The sequence below is a fragment of the Schistosoma haematobium genome, chromosome 6, assembly GCF_000699445.3.
Source record: "Schistosoma haematobium chromosome 6, whole genome shotgun sequence".
In the NCBI taxonomy this organism is placed as follows: domain Eukaryota; kingdom Metazoa; phylum Platyhelminthes; class Trematoda; order Strigeidida; family Schistosomatidae; genus Schistosoma; species Schistosoma haematobium.
The window spans coordinates 18,261,153-18,282,760 of record NC_067201.1 but is presented as its reverse complement, the minus strand read 5'-3'; the positions used below and the strand labels follow the sequence as shown (position 1 = coordinate 18,282,760).

Below are 21,608 nucleotides of genomic sequence, written 5' to 3'. Positions count from 1 at the left end.
TTCCCATCTTGTGTTGCAAGGTTTGTAAACTATAGAAACTTATCCCGTTTTTCAAATTTTTTTTAAAAACAGACCTGGTATATTCATATCACGATGAGCCTAGTTATAATGTTAGAATCCTTATGTGAATTATTCAGTCTCTAGTGAAATAACATTCCTTATTAAAAATGCAAAGAATAATGTATTCGACAATCCACAAAAAACTATAGAGATGGAATTCAATAGTAGATTTAGTTTCAGTGAACTTTACGTTATGCTTCAGGAACTCGTTGAGCACTGTCAACGCAGATCGCGTAAGGTGCAACCTAGAGTCCCATAAGGAAGAGAAGAGAACAGAATGAAAAAGATTAAACATGAATAATTATCATCTGGTGATTTACTTGGGATAGTTTCTAAGGAGTATTAATCTAACAGTTGTCTCATGATATCTTTATATAGACCGAAGTACTAAATGTCTTCCCAATCAACAATTGTTGTCTTATTATTTAATGTTGATACATTACTATCAGCCAGATACAAATGAAATACTCAGATGAGTGTTATAAATGTTTTAGCCATATACTTCGTTCCATTTTACACACATCTACAAAACAAATTGCACATATTGCAAAACATATTACACTGGACAAACTGCAGTCCCACTTCACCCCCTCCCACACACACGAACCCAGACTGTCAGTAAAATTACACGATATGTTTATGATATCAGTGGATGGGACAAACACCGACGCGAATTCAATTGGGGAAACATAAAATTCTGAACTGAACATATCTCCAGAAGCATGCCGTTCAGACCAAACGACGGTCAACACACATACAAACGTCTATCCGAGTTATCAGATCAAATGAAATTAGTCAATTAATCACATCGTTATTGGTCAAGTGAACAAGATAGCCACCATAGATGCGAAGACAAATCACCATAACGAAACCTACAAGGGCAGCTAAACACGAGCAACACTATCAAAACGAACTGATCAAAGGATTTTAGAACAACCAATACACCTCACTTCTACATAAAGTAGGTAGGTGCTTAAAGTGTTGTCAAGAATACAAATAAATGTTCCTCAATCAAATCGCCTAGCTCAAAGAAGTTAACATCAGCGAAATCATCTTTATCTGGTGCAAATCTTCTCAATTGTATACAATAACAAAGTGTTATATAAGAACAAATCAGACATAGTTGTGACCAGGAATGACTTGTAGTTGAAGAAAATATATGTGTTGAAAGAGTCTAAGAAGCCGCAAGTTAAAGATCAAAATGTAGTACTTCCAAATATTATTTTCTACGGACATACAATGGAGATATATGATGTAATAAAAATGAGAAATGCGAACTGGAAGTGTGTAACAACAGAGTGTTTAGCTGAGAACCTGGTTGACATTGTTTCGAACCACATAGAAGCATCTATTCTCTTAAAATTTCAGCCATATCTTATTGATGAGTGTCGACTTGCGCGAAACTTGAATGAATAACTATTTTCTACTGATTACTTCTAACCATCTAATTCCTAAAACTAATGCACACGATGTTAAAGCACTAAGCTTAGTGACAACTCTGAAACGTGATTAGTACTAATGGACTAGATAAATACTTGTAAGTCATCACCAAACTACTAAACAGTAACTTTTCAGAGGTTAGATGAATGAATACCCTGAAATTATGATTTTAAATAAGTTTAAAACCATGTTTCATAACTGTCAGCTGAATAGCTCGATCTTTTTTCACTGAGTATATGAGTTTACACACATGTATGAGATGGTATAATGTAATCAAACGTTTTTTAAGATTACAAATGCTGTAGCTCGTTACTTTTGTGAAGATTAACACTGGACTATCATATTTCTTTTTTAGTAAATCAAATTGCTATCAATAAAGATAAAAATAATTGTGAAACCGGATCTTCATTCTAGGGTTTTGTAGCATCTATTTTACGTCTGATTCAATGGATGCTATTCTAATCGGGAAATACAATAGAACTTGGAAACAACGAAGTTTAAAATCATGTCCAATTTTTACATGAATTATAGTTATTCCATATTATTTCATAAACTAATCCCGTATAAACCACTTAGTAGTCACCAGCAATTTCCTACATTTTACTTTTGACCATTTATTGCCCAACCCACCTACTAGCCACAGGTTTGTGTAGCTGAATATTGGCTAAACTTTGTATCTAAATGATAGAAATGCTTTCCAACTTTTTAATCAAAATAACTGAAACATAACTTTAATCTACAACTTATGATTTGAAAGCTGAAGGCTCAAAATGCTAATCTACCTCTCCCCCCAATCTTCCCATTAACCATAATATGGTAATGTAGCCATTAATAGAGATGAATATCAAATGATCGGAATTCCTTCATCCATAAAATCATTATGCTTGGTTATATTTGAATGACAGTAGGTTAACAACGCATCACATTTTGTTTTTAGATAAATTATTCCATAACAACCATTCTCCTTCATATTCCGGAACAGTGAATTATGTCATTTTTGTATTTCAATGACTACAAATGATCATCTGTGTAGGAATAATTTTATCATAGATTAACATTAGCTCATGGATCACTAAAACGTAAGAAGTACTAAACATCTACTTAGTTCTGTTTAAGGAACTTTCAATATCACTGGACGCACATGACCTCATATAGAGTTTAATCGTTGTGCAGGGAATACAACCATTGGACCGATTTCCGGAGGTTAATATATATATGTATATAAACAACCAGAATGACCTTCAAATGGTTGTATTGACCCAGTGCTTTATTGATAATTCTCAGTTATTGATTATCTATTCCTTATGATTCAATCTCGTTATAGCTTGTTAATTTATTATTCTTCCTTAATCAGGTTATTGCATATTGTTGCATTCAGTTCTAACGCATTTCTGATGATTTGTCCTTGAAGCTTGTGATCAAGGCTTTCCTGAAGTTATTTATCTACATCTTATGGCTATAAGAATGTCTTGCAAGACATCCAGTAAAAGCGATAAATGGATGTGCGCTCGTTTGTAGCTATATTTATCACGCTAGTTACATAGACACATCAAACTTCACGTACCAATTACATCCATTTATTTTGTTTATTTGTTAGTTACCCTTTTCCCATTGTTTCATTTATTCATTCTTTCTTTCCGTTTTCCTCTTACTGTTTATTATCAAACTCATTTTCAGGTTCACCAATAACTCAGTTTTTTTTCTGACTGTTGTTTGCTATTTTCCCTTAATTTTAGACACTTAGCTCCCTTTCTACGTTTATGTATGTTTCAGTCATTTCTCTTCGTTCAACAAATTTAAGAGTTGATAGATGAATAGATAAATAGCGAAGTTGACCGTGTTTTATTATATCATCAGAGGATCTCGTCTAATTTAAGAACAATCGATAAAACTCAACTCTTATATGTCTACCACACGATCTTCAATTCATATCTTTAGGATAAAAAAATCTAGAATACGAGGTGATCACTTTCAGGTTACATACATATGTATCAATGTGTATGTGTATAGATGCGACGTACAGATGGGTATGTTTTCCATTTGTTTATTGTGATAATTAGTGATCTAAAGTTGGTTTGAAAACTATGTTTGTACATGTATATTTCAGTTTGTTGAAAAGGAGTAATATCGGCGAATAAATTCTTAAAATTTGAGACAAATTTAGAGAACACCTCACTATAAAAATCTTACTGAGAAATACTTTTTTCCTACAATTGATATTAATTATCAACAGCAGTGTTATAAGATAATATATCATTCCATGGAGTTGTAATCAGCAGATTTCAGTTATGATAAATATCACTTCATTAACCCAACCGGCTTCACCAAATTCACGTAGATCAAGTTCAATCTCAGCACTTGCATTGTATAATACTGCTGTTACGAGCACTTATACTCATCCAAATAATCCTATTCATAATAATTCAACTGTGGTGAATCTTTACACGAGACAGTATATGCAAAAAAAGAAATCTCATCGATGGCGATTGGTCAGAACACCAATTCCATTGAATCCAGTCTATCGTAAAACATTATTTTTAGCCATACTTATACCATTTATTGGTGCATTACTGTTTATCGGAGCAACATTAACACCATATTGGGAGAATGTTCATTTTAAATTCATTAAATTGTTGGAACTATTTTCAATCAAACAAAATTGCTCAACATTCACTGGGCATGAAAACGGTAACATGTACAATAAGTCACTAATTAATCAAACAGAATTCGTAATTTTAGAAGATCCAAAGCGATGGATTAATAATAATAATGATAATAATATTAATAATTATACCTTAGAATTTGTCATATTTCGTGATGGTAAAATATTAAATTGGAGAATACTGAAACACTTATATAAAAATTGTTTGACAGTTACATATAAAATGAATGAAATCATAGGTATTGTCGTACATTCATATAAACATATCACATCTACCGAGAATACACCGAAGCATTTATCACGTGAAACAATAACACCAAGATTATTCACTCGTAACAAATATACATTCACACGTCATGAATGGATACAGTTAGTAGAGCATGGGGATTTGTTAGACGATACACAGGATGATGAAATGAACAGAAATTTATGGTTAATTATGAATTTGCAAGCTGGTATCTGGACAATGTGTTTTCGATTGGCAGGTAAATAAAAATGAAATTCCTTTTTGTATCCTGGATATAAGGTGTTTGTTTCGTGATCAATATTTTATTACGAACATAACAGAAGTAAATAAAGGCCACCAAAGGATGAGCATACTGAATCATGAATTTCTCAACGTTATTTAGTCCATGTGGGATATGGATTTTGATGCTGGAATACATAAATAGGTCTCCGATTGTCGATCGCAGATGTAACCCAGAATCGTTCGCATCTGATGAGACAGTTAAGTAAAAAGTACCAGAATTAGGCTGTGTATTACTTACTTACCTACTTACGTCTGTTACCCAGTGCAAAGAGTCACAGGTGGCCTACCAGCATTCTTCATCAAAATCTGTCCTAGAAAATCCTTGACAGTTGTTTACAACTGCTATTCATTCTCTTAAAGTCTGCTTCCAATTACCGACACAATGTGTTCCTTGGACTTTTTTCTTAACTATTCAGAATTCCATGTTAGGGCTTGCCTCGTGATGCAGTTTGTTCGTTTTTTCATTGCATGTCCTATCCACTTCCAACATCTTTTCTTACTTTCCTCTTCAGCTGGAAGCCATTTTGTTCTCTCACACAGTACGTTGTTGCTAATGGTATCCGGAAAATGAACATTGATTATCTTGTGTAGTCAATTGTTTGTAAATAGTTGTACTTTTTTGATGATGGTTGTGGTGCGATGTATACTACTTATGTTGACAGGTATAGGTAGTATGCAGAACCAGTCGGAAGTAGAATGCATGAGTGAAAAAGATTGAGAAGATTCAGTTAAAGAAACGATGGAGGGAAACAAAAAGTAATTGTAATCAAAACAGAATTGGAAGAATCATGAATCATGTAAAGGCCAACTGGTGGAAGATGTGCAAATTATGTGTTTTACGTACTTAGTCCTCGACTGGTCTCTCTCCTTTACAATATTTCCCTACTAGATCTGTTGGTGCTGCTTGACTGACCAGTGGATTCAATGGGGCTGACCTATTCGAGAGTTCTTCAAAGTATTGTACTCATATATTCCAAAGTTTTTGACTCTCAGCGATTGATTTTCCTACTTAATCCTCGACTGGTCTCTCTCTTTTACAATATTTCCCTACTAGTTTCTTCATTATATCATCATATAGTTGTTTCACATTTCCTTCTCATGCAGCTCTTTCCGATGTCATTGCTTAGTCCTACACATATTTCTGCTCGCCAGCTCTAATACTCTTCTTCACTCTCTTGTTTACTTCGGTGTATTCAGTCTGCGCCTTGACTCTCTCTGTTCTTGTTCAACTGTTGTTAATTGCTGTTTTCTTGTTCTTCCTTTCTTGAATAATATCTGGCGTTTCCATAGAAATTTATTCCTAATGATGACGCTCCTTGAGGTCCAACACTTGCTGATATGTTGAAGTTAGTGCTTCTTTGATCCCTTCCCAGTTGTCCTCCATAATAGTTTCCTCCTTTATGAGTTGATCTTGTAAGGCATGGAACCTATTGTTGACAGCTATCTTGAATTCATTGAATTTGTCAGTATCTCGATGGAAGACTGTATTAAACCTCTCCAATGCTATTTCTCCCGTTGTGCAGTGCTTCTTTATCTTCAGTTTCATCCTGGCAACGACCTGGTGGTGATCTGAAGCTATGAGTGTTGCTCTCTTTGTTCTCGCATCTTTTGCTGACCTGAATTTTTTAGTGATCCAGATCTGTTCGACCTGCTTCTATGTAATGTAATCCGTTGACAACCAGTCCATGTCGTCCCATGATATCTTCATATCCGGTGTTGTCCATTACGACTTTGGCGTTTAGATCTCTTATCAGGATGATGAGATCCCTTCTTGGGCACTTCGCCATGATTGATTGCAGCATCTCATAGAAGCGATCTTTATTGTCGTCGTTGCTATCATTGGTGGTTGCATAACATTTGATAACATTAATCGTGATTCCCTTCATTATTTGTTTTGAATGATGCTTTGATAGTCCTGGATCTGTAAGATTTCCATACTATAAGTGCTTCTCGTGGTTCTTAGAACAGCATCAGAGCAACTCCCTAAGTGTGTGAAGCATTTTCCACTTCGTGACCGGAGTACAGCAGCATTTCCCCCTATCTAGCCTTTGCTGTCCAGCTTGGGTCCAATGGGTTTCGCTGAATCCGAGCATTTTAAAGTTGTATCTCTTCATTTCGGTAGCTATTTGACTGGTCCTCCCCGTCTCTCACATTGTCCGGACGTTCCATGAACATATAGAAATTGTTGCTCTGGTTGTTAGAAGAGGCATCGTCCTCGTGACTTCCGAAGAATTTCGGCTTTCATCAAGAGGCGTCATAATTCATCTTAATGAAGATCATTCAACTTTTGGGGCATATTTTAAATGGTTTAAGTTTTTCCTTCTGTTTAACTTGTTTTGGTAAGTTTGTTTTCAATGGGTTGGGGTTGGTGACCTGATAACCAACACCCCTCCACTCTTGCTTGTGACAAGCCTTAACCGTAGAAGAGCTACAGTTGGATTTCATGCTATGTATACATGGACCATGTGGAACTGCCGAAGACCAATAAAATTTATTAGTTTATAAGTTCACGGGATTTTAGTCTTATGTTTCTGAAAGTGTGATAACATTATAGTTTTGCAATCTGTGTAAAAATTTCAACTGATGTTCGGAGAACATCGTTATTTTAAATTAGATTTGATGGTGAGCATGCTTTAACTTTTATCTTCCTTCAACTTTCTTCAATATAAACTCATACGTCTTATTACCCGATTTCATATATTCTTTTCAAACTATTTTCAACTATCATCAGTGATACTGTTATTTGAATTCCAAATAGTTTTTAAATTTTCTTGATTCTGCACAATGGAGTGCAATATCTTGCATAAATTAAATTCTGTACCTAGTGACTGTGTTGTTCATGATTTACGTAACCAAAATAAACAGATGATTTGATGTTGAAACAGTAAAACTTTTCTCTGAATGACTGACGGTGGATAGCGTTTGTACATGTGGATGATTGAAGAACACTGGTAATAATAAGAGTTATCGATGCTGTCTGATTAATGATTAGTAGAAAAATTATTAGATTTTATGTTCAAAATAGAACAGAAATTTAAAAAACCACCCAGTAGTGTTCGTAATACGTATGCACTAATACCCAAATGTTACTTTATAGATTAAATAAAGTCGAAACTTAAGTCATATTCTAGAGTTAAACAAAAAAGTAAACTACTACGTCCAATAACAAAATTCATCATTATGATTTGATTACCTAACAAGAAGACCTTATGTTATGATCAAATGACTTGGGTGTGTATGACTAACCGTTTATCGAACAATCCGCATTTGACTGCCAACGCGATTGATAGATTATTTTGACAAAGCTGAGTAGGACCATGTGACGCGGTTTTACAGTCTTCAACACTAAATAAAATTTAACCAAATCCTACTCTTTTAGTTTCCTAACCACACTACACATTACGGTTTACACTTTACAATCAGTAACAAGTACTTGATTAAGATTGTTTCGTTAATGAAGGGTTAGATTTAGTGATTATTTATCTGTATACACTAATTAGTTGATTAGTAGTAACTAGTGTTTCATTGTACAGCTATTATCGCTGGTCAGTTCCTCTTGAATAAGTATCAGTATTCCCTGTTTGAAGACAATCTCCAAAATGGTCTGAACGTAGGTTTTATATTAGCAAGCAATAATTAACAAGGCCTATATATAATCTCTTGGGAAATAACGGTTCCATGCAACTCAAATTACTGATACTTTGTAAATATATATATCAGAAGACTGACCTGCATTTCAACTCAAATCAGTTTATGTTATATTGCGATGAATACTGACTGACTAAAAAGAAACTGACGATAATGCTACATGTTTTTATAGATTAGTTGTTCAACAACTTGTTTCAGTTCCAGGATGAGACTAACATTTGATAGAATAACTTTTACAAATGACCTTTTCAGTCTACCTTTTGATGAAGTGACTTATATCTCTGTCAAGTTTTCAATTTTTCTCATATTCGGTAATTATTTGTGTCCATGTTTTGCTTATTCAGATGCTTACAAACCTAAACTGCTAGCCTACAGTTCAAATATCCATCCAGATTTAAACATACCACTTGACTGTATGTCTTATCTACAAGCAAACTTATCTGAAACAAAGAATCTATGCATTCAATTTCTTTTAAGTAAGTCAACTGAGTTATTACATAAGTGAATGTAGAATATATATATATATATATATATATATATATATATATATATATATATGTGATAACTACAGGGGCATCACTCTTCTCTCAATGACAGGAAAAGTCTTCAACAGGGTATTGTTAAACAGGATGAAGGACTGCGTAGACGCCCAACTTCGTGACCAACAAGCAGGATTCCGTAAAGATAGATCGTGTACAGACCAAATCGCAACTCTACGGATCATTGTGGAACAATCAATTGAATGGAATTCATCACTCTACATCAACTTCATTGACTACGAAAAGGCATTTGATAGCGTGGACAGAACAACACTATGGAAGCTTCTTCGACACTACGGCGTGCCTCAGAAGATAGTCAATATCATACAGAACTCATATGATGGATTACACTGCAAAATCGTGCATGGAGGACAGTTGACAAAGTCGTTCAAAGTGAAGACCGGTGTTAGGCAAGGTTGCTTACTTTCACCCTTTCTCTTTCTCCTGGTGATCGACTGGATCATAAAGACGTCACCATCTGAAGGGAAGCACGGGATACAATCGACATCTAAGATGCAGTTGGATGATCTAGACTTCGCAGACGATCTGGCCCTTCTATCGCACACGCAACAACAGATGCAGGAGAAGACGAACAGTGTGGCAGCAGCCTCAGCAGCAATAGGTCTCAACATACACAAAGAGAAAAGCAGGATTCTCCGATACAACACAGTATGCAACAATCCAATCACAATTGACGGAGAAGATTCGGAAGATGTAAAAACCTTTACGTATTTGGGCAGCATCATTGATGAACAGGGTGGATCTGATGCAGATGTGAAGGCGCGGATCGGCAAAGCAAGAGCAGTATATTTACAACTGAGGAACATCTGGAGCTCAAAGCAACTGTCAACCAACACCAAGGTCAGGATTTTCAATACAAATGTCAAGACAGTTCTACTGTATGGGGCAGAAACCTGGAGAACTACAAAAGCCATCATCCAGAAAATACAGGTGTTTATCAACAATTGTCTACGCAAAATACTTCAGATCCATTGGCCGGACACTATTAGCAACAACGTACTGTGGGAGAGAACAAACCAGATCCCAGTGGAGGAAGAAATCAGGAAGAAGCGCTGGAAGTGGATAGGACACACATTGAGGAAAGCACCCGACTGCGTCACAAGACAAGCCCTCACATGGAATCCTGAAGGTCAAAGAAAAAGAGGAAGACCAAAGAACACATTACGCCGAGAAATGGAGATAGACATGAGAAAAATGAACAAGAATTGGATGGAACTGGAAAAGAAGGCCCAGGACAGAGGGGGTTGGAGAATGATGGTCAGCGGCCTATGCTCCATTGGGAGTAACAGGCGTAAGTAAGTAAGTAAGTAAGTATATATATATATATATATATATTACCATAACGATTTCTACTGTTACCTTCACGAACTGTCTACAATATACTGAGCTGGCAGGATTTATTGTAATTGTATTTATAATATTATTGTTATTGCGACAGAAGTGTACGAGAGTCCCATTTTTTTATCTTAAAATCCAGGAGAACAATATTAGTAATTAATAAACAAGAAATTGAACTTTCAGACAAAAATAGAAAGCTTTGATCTTATTATTTATAATAATACCATGGTCTGTTAGTCAGTCGGGAGTAACGAAGGCTTTAAACAAAGGGAAAATGAGTTAGACCATGCAATCAAAATTCTACATACCTCAGATTGTAGATGAAGACTAAAATGTGCAAAATTCTCAATGATAAACCATTTGCATAATAAGCTAGAAACAGTCGTAAGTAAATATACATAAAAATAACTCTTAAAAATGTCTCCTAAGCGACACTATTCCCAAATTGAGAAGTCTTAAAAAAACACTGTTAACTACGTAACACCAGTCAGCTGTTTTGTCTTAGTCTATGGTTTACCAGTAGTGCAATTTTATGTCGAAATCCCGTTTATTTATGATGGAAATTTAAGTTTTCTTTTGATCGATTATAAACAAAATTATTAGTTGCCACTTGATGGGACCTAAAATGTGATGGCTTTTCTTAAAGCCTACGCTAAGTATGTTACATAGGAAGGCAATAAAGGATTTACGATTGAACCATCAAGTTAACATAATATGACAACACCAGAAACCCATAGCTATTACTATTGGCTTTTAGTGTTAAATGCGTTATTGAAATGTCCACTAATTCTGCAGTAAGAAAAATTCATATCAATGTCCAATCGATAGAGTTTAGCTTTTTAAATAATAGACAGAAGTAAAATTCGTAATCCTGAAATATTTGCAACAAATGATGATACCCGTAACTCCATAGTTTGGTTAGAAAACGCTTTAACGTTTATAAGGACAGGAAATGTGCTTAAGTCTTACAAAAGTACAATCAAGTTAATATTTATGGTATACGTAACTAACGAGCTTCCTACCAATTTCATCATCACTCTATATATAAATAAAGTCGACATGACGGGATACTTGCAATATCAAAGGATTCGTCGAAAATACCATTATGTAAACGTAAAAATAACTAGAAAGTACCGTATATGTCCTAAAAATTATAAAAACAGAAATAAAAAAATTTGCCAGTTTAAACGGTAATCATATTCAATCAGTCAGTAACAATGTATAACTTCGTACGTACTTACATCAGTTCGAGTCGCCATACTACATTAGCACACAGATACAATTGTCGATTCAAATCCCGTAGTGGTAGAGATAGTAAGAGTATAAGCAGTAATCGGAAAGATTAGGGTTTGTAGATGTTATTTAAGGAGTACGTCACTTATTGTGAATGTTACAAAAATAATATCTTTCGGAAAACACTAACACATAAGTTTGATTCAACCATACAATACAAATGTAAAATTAAGCTGCCTCCTATAAGAAAAAAAGAAAACAGTTTAATGAAGATAACTTCCATATAAACGGTATCATTTCCTTGAACTGTATAGTCATGTAATTATTGGTAATTTTTGACTTGTAGTAGTCCATCATTAAATGGAATAGGGTTACGCTAATAACAAAAAATTATTTTAGTCAAATGTATTTATAAGTATCGAATGTAATTAATGTTTATAACCAGTAAATTTGTCAATAAAAGTCACATATGATAAGTACACTTTCATTACTGAATCACTTAGTTACAAATGTGAACTTTTTCAAAACAGATTGAAAAACGTGTCCAGTAATTTGATGAAGCAAAGTTTTGTTGAATGAGTTCGACTTTATCAAGACTAGAGGGTGGTAACGTATAGAACATCGGAATTCATGTGGAACGATTTAGTATTTATTTCGACTGACATCGCAGAACGTAATGGAAATGTACTCGAAATAATAACTCAACACGCTTAGAATTTGTAGGGTTCCCACTTGGCGTACCGTTTACGATACACATATTGTTCTCAATTACGCTCTCAACTGTCTCCTAGGTCATAACCAATCCTGTTGTTATGCACTTTCAGTTCGCATTTCTCATTTTTATTACATCATATATCTCCATTGTATGTCCGTAGAAAATAATATTTGGAAGTACTACATTTTGATCTTTAACTTGCGGCTTCTTAGACTCTTTCAACACATATATTTTCTTCAACTACAAGTCATTCCTGGTCACAACTATGTCTGATTTGTTCTTATATAACACTTTGTTATTGTATACAATTGAGAAGATTTGCACCAGATAAAGATGATTTCGCTGATGTTAACTTCTTTGAGCTAGGCGATTTGATTGAGGAACATTTATTTGTATTCTTGACAACACTTTAAGCACCTACCTACTTTATGTAGAAGTGAGGTGTATTGGTTGTTCTAAAATCCTTTGATCAGTTCGTTTTGATAGTGTTGCTCGTGTTTAGCTGCCCTTGTAGGTTTCGTTATGGTGATTTGTCTTCGCATCTATGGTGGCTATCTTGTTCACTTGACCAATAACGATGTGATTAATTGACTAATTTCATTTGATCTGATAACTCGGATAGACGTTTGTATGTGTGTTGACCGTCGTTTGGTCTGAACGGCATGCTTCTGGAGATATGTTCAGTTCAGAATTTTATGTTTCCCCAATTGAATTCGCGTCGGTGTTTGTCCCATCCACTGATATCATAAACATATCGTGTAATTTTACTGACAGTCTGGGTTCGTGTGTGTGGGAGGGGGTGAAGTGGGACTGCAGTTTGTCCAGTGTAATATGTTTTGCAATATGTGCAATTTGTTTTGTAGATGTGTGTAAAATGGAACGAAGTATATGGCTAAAACATTTATAACACTCATCTGAGTATTTCATTTGTATCTGGCTGATAGTAATGTATCAACATTAAATAATAAGACAACAATTGTTGATTGGGAAGACATTTAGTACTTCGGTCTATATAAAGATATCATGAGACAACTGTTAGATTAATACTCCTTAGAAACTATCCCAAGTAAATCACCAGATGATAATTATTCAAGTTTTGTTCTTTTCCCTTCCGGCCTTTTTTATGCAGTGCTAGTCAATGGCTAAACTGGACAGCTTAATTACCTCTTCGGTAACCTCTCCGGTGTTTTGAGCTAATCATCGAAATGATGAATTGTAAAGTCATGGAATATACTTTAGGATAAATTTATTGTACTGATACAGCTGCGTGTAGTATTAATACCATTTTCATGGGGTGTCATCAACGAACCGTTATTTAGCTTCGGACAACAAATTGTGATGAATAAGTATCTAGGATGGTAGAAGAGTTATATACATACAGACGTAAGAATTTTTATGAGATACAATCAACAACAATGAACTCATTTTTTCGTGAGTTAAAGTTGATTCTCAGCTAAATGATGTTACACTAGCTTCTACATACTTCTATGAAGTTTGCAGTAACGTTTACGAATGTTGTGCCTTTCACTATCAGTCAGTGGTACGGGTAATTTGAAGAAATATGCTCAGGAATCTTGATGAATTTTTAATTAAATTTGACTGAAGTCGGAAGTATTTTAAAAATGGATAAGATTATAATAAGAGCTGTAAACGTAGAGGTAAGTAGTCTTTTATGATATAAGTAATAGTCTCTCTCCTTAGGTAATTTTGAGAGTGTAGAAAATAAAAAAGTGACTAATCCTATCCCTCTAGTAAAGAGATATATTCTCTGAGGAACCATTGACTTGAAGACAAATATGTGCCTTTGGAGATTGAAATATGATCGCGAAGTGATTGTACATAAATGCCAGTTTCTAGATTTCTCAACCGGTGTCCATAGTAGAAACGTTGAGATTCAGTTCGGACACCCAAAATAATACGTTCTTATGTTGTTTTTTCAAAGATAAATGACCTAGATTAATATGAATGAACTCTTGTATTATGCTTTCTCCGATTCAAAGATAAAAGGACCTACGAAGAACTTAAAAAAGTTCATTTATCATGTGGAAACATTATTTTCTGCTATATTACTATTTTTGCTTTATAATTATTCATTTAAAATAATTGTTTTTTGATTGTCTAGATCACCTTCAAGATTGCTCACATTCGGGTCCAGAGAACATTTACATTGAACTTGAGTGCTTACACAGATACATATTTGTATCAGGTTCCACATTGTTTGTTACTGACTGACTGAATAAACTGTAGTTAACATCCAAGGTAGACTGTAAGAGTGTTTTAAGACCATGGACTAGGTTTATTACGATTCAGAAATACCTATATATTGTATATTCAAAATGATTAGTTAAAACTTATGCCACTTTAAATATAAAGAGTATAGCAGAGGGAAAGGAAACGTTCGTTTGACAATAAAATGACAATGTAATAATTGAGATCATGAACCGATCGATGTTAGACCATCAATGAAAACTGGTAGCACTGGACGGCCGCTCCGTCCTAGTATGGGACTCTTTAATTAAAAATCAACGTGCTTTACAACCTATACTGAAAATGTAATAATTGCATTCGTTTCATTAATATAGATAAAAAACGAAACCACACCTCTTACCCAAACATTGATCTGAACGCATCGAAATGATATCGGCTGGATAATGTAAACTGACTCATGATTTTTTTGGAACGCTAGACAGTTACCATTTTTAATAACAAGTTTTAGGTAAAGTCTTTTCCAAACTGAGCAATATCACAAATTCTTTACTGTACCGATGAAAATTTTATGATATGAGTCGTAAAATACTTTTAAATCTTCATGTTTGTTCATTAAAATCTTCCAGAAATGCAGAATAATATTATTTCATGCGTTGTGGTAGTCTATCTATCAGTTGCAGCATCTGTATTGATCGGGGCGTTTTCAACTTTGTTTCGTGCTGTGCCTGCAGCTATGGTAACCGGTGTATTGTATATTACATCTGGTAAGTTGTATTGTAAACACGCCAACTTCTTGTTACATAATTATAATTTTTCTCTATTACCTCGCACTTATTTGTATTCTGCTAATTCTTTTTCTTCATCGTGGTCATTTTTTATAAACTGATTTCAATATATATACATTGGTAAACACGAGAATGACATAACTGAAAAATTTTAAGTGCAAAGTATTATTTTGCTAAAAATACAAAAATGTTTTCGCATAAAGAGACAATGGACCCAATCAATGTCAAGAGAAAACTGATAATGAGTTGAGTAGATAACAGACAATGATCAAGAATCTCTGAATTGTAGTTAATGTTCTTTTAAAAAATTGACAAAATGATCTACTGTAGGATATGTTGGTTGTTATTGTTAAAAAAATGGAAGCTTAGATCTCCGAGCAAGTTAGTGTTTTGGTTAAAATCATAGGTGTTTTGCTACAAATTATAACTTGAGGAGAACTGATCATACATAGAGCCGTTTCCAATTATAACAGTTCGTTGTATTCTTTAGGAATTCAACAGCAATAAGTAACTGAATATGATTCCAAAAACCAGAACAACAACAACTTTTCACCACTAGTTGTTGTTTTACTTCCTTCGCACACCTGTTTTGCAGCTTACACACATCGTCTCGGTATTTCTGTCGTTTTTTCTTCAACGATTTCACTGAAAACATGCAGCTTTGAATTTGTCTAAGCGCGTCATATTTTGAATTATCATCTCTTGACTTCAATACACTAAAGATCAACAACGCTCTATTCGGATTTTTCAACACGTCACCAACAAATCTACTAGATAAAGCAATTCTTCTTGATATTTAATATACCAAATCGATGAAGAGACCTGCCAACTCGGTTATGATTCTCTTAGCCTTTGAATAACACGTTAGCTAAAGTAGTATCTCCATTTTCTTGGATGTTTGGTCACATCTGTCACTTCTGGAATTTCAGTCATCGTGACCACCTTTTCATCTTCGTCTTGTGATCTGGCTATAGTCTGAGTAATCTATAGTCTTCCGTTTGTCTATAAAGTAGATTCACTGATCTAACACAGAATGTCTTACGTTTAGTCGTGAATCTGTCACTTACGAAACTTCCAGGTTTTCAAGTTATATTGCTTTACAATAAATCGCAATTAACGAGGAAGTCTTTCAGATAACAAGACATTTGTGAATATACCTATTTTATATACTTTCCCGCTTAAGCACGCAATGTGGACACTACTGATTGCATCCGAGGTATGAGTACAGGTTTTAAAGGAGTGAAAATGGGTTTCTATTAGGAAAATGAAAAAGGTTTAATGATAGATAGTTTCTTAACAAATATACTTCAGGCCACTTGAACTTAGAAGTGTTTAAGTGAGACAAACTATTCATCTTCAGAAAAACATAGTTAAAGATATTAACATAGATCAAATTCATCTGAAAGATTTTAAGTTTATGTGCTGTGTCTTCATGAATCACTAGACGACCAATGAAATCAAAACATGAAGATTATTTTTCTACAAAGATAATCAAAGATTCCAAAGTAGTTTGTGGGGGTCTATTCACTTCAATCAATTCTGTCACATTCTAGAAACAAGTGTGAAATCAATGAAAACCAGAGAAAGTAGGATAAATGAACCTTCCTAGTCTGTGACTCTGTATTAGTACTGCTCATGAGCTTACATAGGAAAGGTCAAACCAAGGTTCTTCATGTCAAGAGTATTTATTTGATTGAATATGTATTAATTTTTAAAAAAAGATTTTGTCATTCAATATTGCACCATGTATTATTTTATATAATATTCCAGGTGTCTTCATTATTTTCGCAAATTGTATACATCATACAAAATTGAATCGTCTTGAGTACGAATGGGGTCCATGCTATCCAATATCACAAATACCTCGAACAGTAAGTTGTACATTATGAACATCTAAGCATCATCAGAACATATATACATAACTTTATAAGCAAAATAATACTCTAAATAACAGAGGTTAATTTACTAACTCTACCACATTTCCAAACATCATACAGTAAATGCAACTTAAAGTTTTAGAAAAAAGTTTTTTATAGCCGATGGATAAAGGATTTTTTAAATAAAAACAATCACAGAAATTTTTGATGCTAATCAGCTAAATGAAAGTATATAAGAAGGAAATAGTCACTTATTGGTTTTATGTAACTTTTTTGATTTATGAATCTTCTTAAAAAAGTCCTAACCGCTGGATAACAATTAAATAATAAAATTGACTTCAATTTTCGAACTGAAATCATACTTTTTTAACATTGTTAAAGGATTCAGCATATGGTTATATCTGTATTCTACTTTATTCATTGACATTCAAGTTAAGTAAGCACAATATTACTTTTGATGAAGTTTTGTTCTCTGAGCTGGATGATTTGATCGTGGAGATTTCATCGTCCTTCTGAACAACATCATTAGCAAAAACTTCAGGTAGACTTCTACCATCAAAATCACTCACCTGAGCTATAAATTTTCCCCACCATCTCATAATATTACTTGTTATCAGACAATATTTCTTTCGAATACATCATACAAACTGTAAATATAAGTGAGTTATTAACTTATTTGGTTTAAGGATTTTCATGCATAAATCTTGAAATATTCCTGAATAACTAAAGGAAATCTATTCGACAAAAATTCACTATGGTTTGATTGAATCAAATTATGACATTACACATTTATGTTTTCAGTAGTTGAGATCACCATGGAAAGCCTGGAAGAATCAGACGACCGTTTATTTTTTCAGTGTAATGGATATCCATATCATCATTATTTTTAACAACAATTAGTTTAGATCAATCAATATACTAACATTCTTGATCAATATTATTAAAAAAGAATGCAGAAAGAAAGTAGTTGTATAATTTTACGTTTAAAATATCTACATCATATTCTTCAATCAGTAGCACAACTTCTGTTTTAATATATAGTGGATTTATTAATGGTATCGAAGTTCGGAAATATCTTATATTCAGATATATTTTAAAATTTGAAAAATTCCCATATTGTAAATTTAGAACAACATAGATATAAGTGAACAATATTGTTTTCGATTAGATCCTCATCAGGCTTTACTCTAATATACAGTAATATTTATATGCATATACGAAATTATTAAACCAATCAATAATAACAATGGAAAAGATTACATAATAAGGGAAAAGTACGAATTGATAGTATGATGACTGATGTACTAGTTTTGATAGAAATAATGAAGGCACTGTAATAACATTCATAGAAAGATTATAAGATTACATAATAAGAGGTGTTCACATAATTGAATCGTGAAGTGTATATTTGAGAGAAAAAAGGTAGGAGGGTGTGAAGAAAAATAAACGAAGGAGTGTGGAAAATAATGATAAATAAAATCATTTATTAAGGCGAAGAGAGAGATAAGGGTGTTACAAATTTCTTATGAACAGAAAAACTTGGATTGTTAGCTCGAATTCCTATAGCTTCTGCTATGTGCAAGAGACGAAATCGAACCCCATAAGGAAAACGACAAACAACTTTGAATGACTTATTTCTGTCTACTACATGACATCTATAGATCAAGTGTGACAGAATAGGGCTGCGTATTGTCTTGCCAGTACTTTTTCCTAAGCACAAAGGGAGATGTTCACAAACTCTTTGGCTCAATTTTTTGGTAGTACACCCAATATAGCTTTTTCCACAGGAGCAGCTGAATACGCAGATACACATATAAGTGGTATAACCAGGTAATTTATCCCTTAGTTGGGGAATCACCATAGATCGGGTCGAGTATGACAGACAGAGGTTGGCTGCATTAAACGTTCTCTTTACCGCTCTAGTCAGTCTGTCACGTAGTACATCACCAGCTGCATCTCCAATGAATTGCAGCTTCAAGAAAAGAGGTTTCTTACTAGTCGTTGATGTCGCTATTTTTTTATTTATTACATGCAAGTGCTTCTTCAGGAAACCCTGTGGATAACCCATTTCAATCAACATATTATGCATGAGTTAATTAATTAATTGATCAATTGATTAATTAATTAATTGTCTCGACTGAGCATATCTTAATAGCTCTATTTGTCAGACATTCGACTAAGTTCCTCTTATAATAAAGGAGTACAAAGCTTAGGAAATGTGTGTATTGGCTTGATGAAGAGCTTTTTCTATACAACCTTCTACTAATAAAACTATTTTCTTTTCTTTTTAACAAAACGTCAAGGAAATGTAATGTATTATCTAGTTCCTCTTCATATGTAAATTTAGTTGCTGGGTGTTTTTTGTTAAATACTTCTTCTTTCCTAATATTCTGATCGACAATAATGAAAGTGTCATCAGTGTAACGACAATAGAAGTCAAGCTTATCATTAACAACTTTGAGAGGTTAGTTTTCTAGTTTCGCGAGAAAAAAATCCACAAGGGTAGGACCTAGAGGTGAACCCGTAGGTATACTATCAATTTGTCAATAGTATGTGTTATTAAAGACAAAACGGATATTAATTGTACATTTCAGAGGTAATTCTTTGAGACTTACCTCGGGAATTCCAATGTTGATCTGATTTTCAAATAGTTGTTGGTACACAAAGTCAATAGTTTCAGTTAAAGGTACATTGGTGAACAGGGAAGTAACATCTAGACATATCATCTGTTTCCCATTTAAGTTCATATGTTCAACTTCGGAAATGAAATCGAAAACATCTTTTACACTTCTATTGACGACTAGTTTGTGTAAGGGATCTAGGATTCGAACTAGGCACTTTTCAGTTTTATGATAAGACGAATTATACATATCTAAAACTAGACGAAAAGAAAGGCCTGTCTTGTGAACGTTGGGTAAACCATATAGTCGCGGTGTGTTCGATCCAGTGGGTTTATGTGAGTCATGTATATGTGGAGTAAGTATTCCTTTATTTTTTAATTCCTTAAGTGAATTAGTCAGCAATTTCTCTGTTTTTATATTTATGTTCTTCACATCGTTGATTTTTTGAAATTTAGTCAGATCATTCAAAATCGAGTTCATTTTATCAATGTAATCGGCTTTGTTCATTAAAATTAGCCCTCCTCCTTTTTCTGGCTTGCCTATGATTAGAGTGTTGTTTTTTCTAAGCATATGTAAAGCATGTTGATGATATTTGTTAAGTGGAGTTTTCACAGTATACTTACTATTTTTGTATTGTCTCCAGATGACCATCAACGTGAGTTCATCGAATGAAGTAGGGACCAAATCTGTTGATTATGTAAATAGATTTTCAAACTGTACATCTGTCAGATATATTTTATCATTTTAACCTAACCTATCATAGTTCGTAAATTTATTTTGATAATAATCTTCTATTCAGAGATATAATTATTAAACAGTTCATTCATAATTTTCATATTCTTTCCATAGTTATATACTCCGGATATTATCAGTGTTCATCCACTTTGGCCTGTGTTAGTCAGTTGGATATCATCATTTGTTTTCTTTATTGCTTCAATCATATGGCTTATTCTTACACAATTAATGACTTTTGAAAATTCTAAAACAATGATTTAATTAAAAAATTTTCCTTACCCGTTTTTTTTTTCAACTTTCTTCTCTCTTCTCTCTTTTTTCTTCCTTCTCCTCTCTTCCTTACTATACATGTATATTTTAAATGAACAAATAATTCATTCTTTATTTAAATGGATATACTATCAGGCAAATTTTAAATTTCTCTAAGATCATCATTAAAATAGGTTTAAACAATTATGTAATGCTCATGTTTATTTTGATGAATATTAGTTTACTCTTTGTGTATAACTTAAAAATATTGATAAATTTTACAGCGACAACAATAAAAAAAAGAAAAATAAAGAGAAACAAACAAGATAGTTTACGTAATCTATTATCATCTATTGCACATAAGCATTGCATTCCGACTAAATATTGACTATATTAATTACTTGTTCTAAATAATAACAAAAATTAACAGAACTTTGTTCGTTTTTCTTTTCTTGTTGTGTCTTTGAGTTTATAGAATAATAATAATAATAAAAGAAAGTTTATTTACACAGTTTTATGGACTCTTCTCTCTTAATAAGATTCTGTGAAAATTCTCTTCAAAATGGATAGATTTGTGATGTGAGCTACCTATATCCACATAAGTAGTATATAACAATGGTTAGACATAAAATGTATTTCAGTAAAAGACCGAGAACGAAACAACGGGAACAGAAAACATTTGATATGAAAATGCATAAACAATGGAATCTGAGACAATGGACTGATATTTGCAAAAAAACAGTCAAGTTTGAAACGATGGATTGATATTTTACAAATTAACTATTTATTGTATGGTTCTCAGATTTTAGTGAGATATTCTGTAATTTCGTACTCAATAACATTCGATTGTCCACACTCGTGTTCTCGTTCACTACAGATTGACCACATCCTCATCCATCAACTTAGACTTAAATGTAATATTGATTAAGGAATATAATAACAGTAACT

General features: G+C 33.4%; 1 protein-coding gene across 1 annotated transcript; it reads left to right on the top strand.

The window, feature by feature from the left end:
• Nucleotides 1–2,873: 2,873 nt before the first annotated feature.
• On the top strand, nt 2,874–21,112 carry MS3_00008696 (uncharacterized protein). Its single transcript, XM_035731870.2, has 6 exons — nt 2,874–3,527; nt 3,608–4,647; nt 8,684–8,815; nt 15,020–15,157; nt 16,949–17,049; nt 20,526–21,112. The coding sequence occupies exons 2-6, from the start codon at nt 3,789–3,791 to the stop codon at nt 20,670–20,672; spliced, it is 1,377 nt and encodes a 458-aa protein (XP_035589627.2). The 5' UTR covers nt 2,874–3,527; nt 3,608–3,788; the 3' UTR covers nt 20,673–21,112.
• The last annotated feature ends 496 nt before the right edge of the window (nt 21,113–21,608 follow it).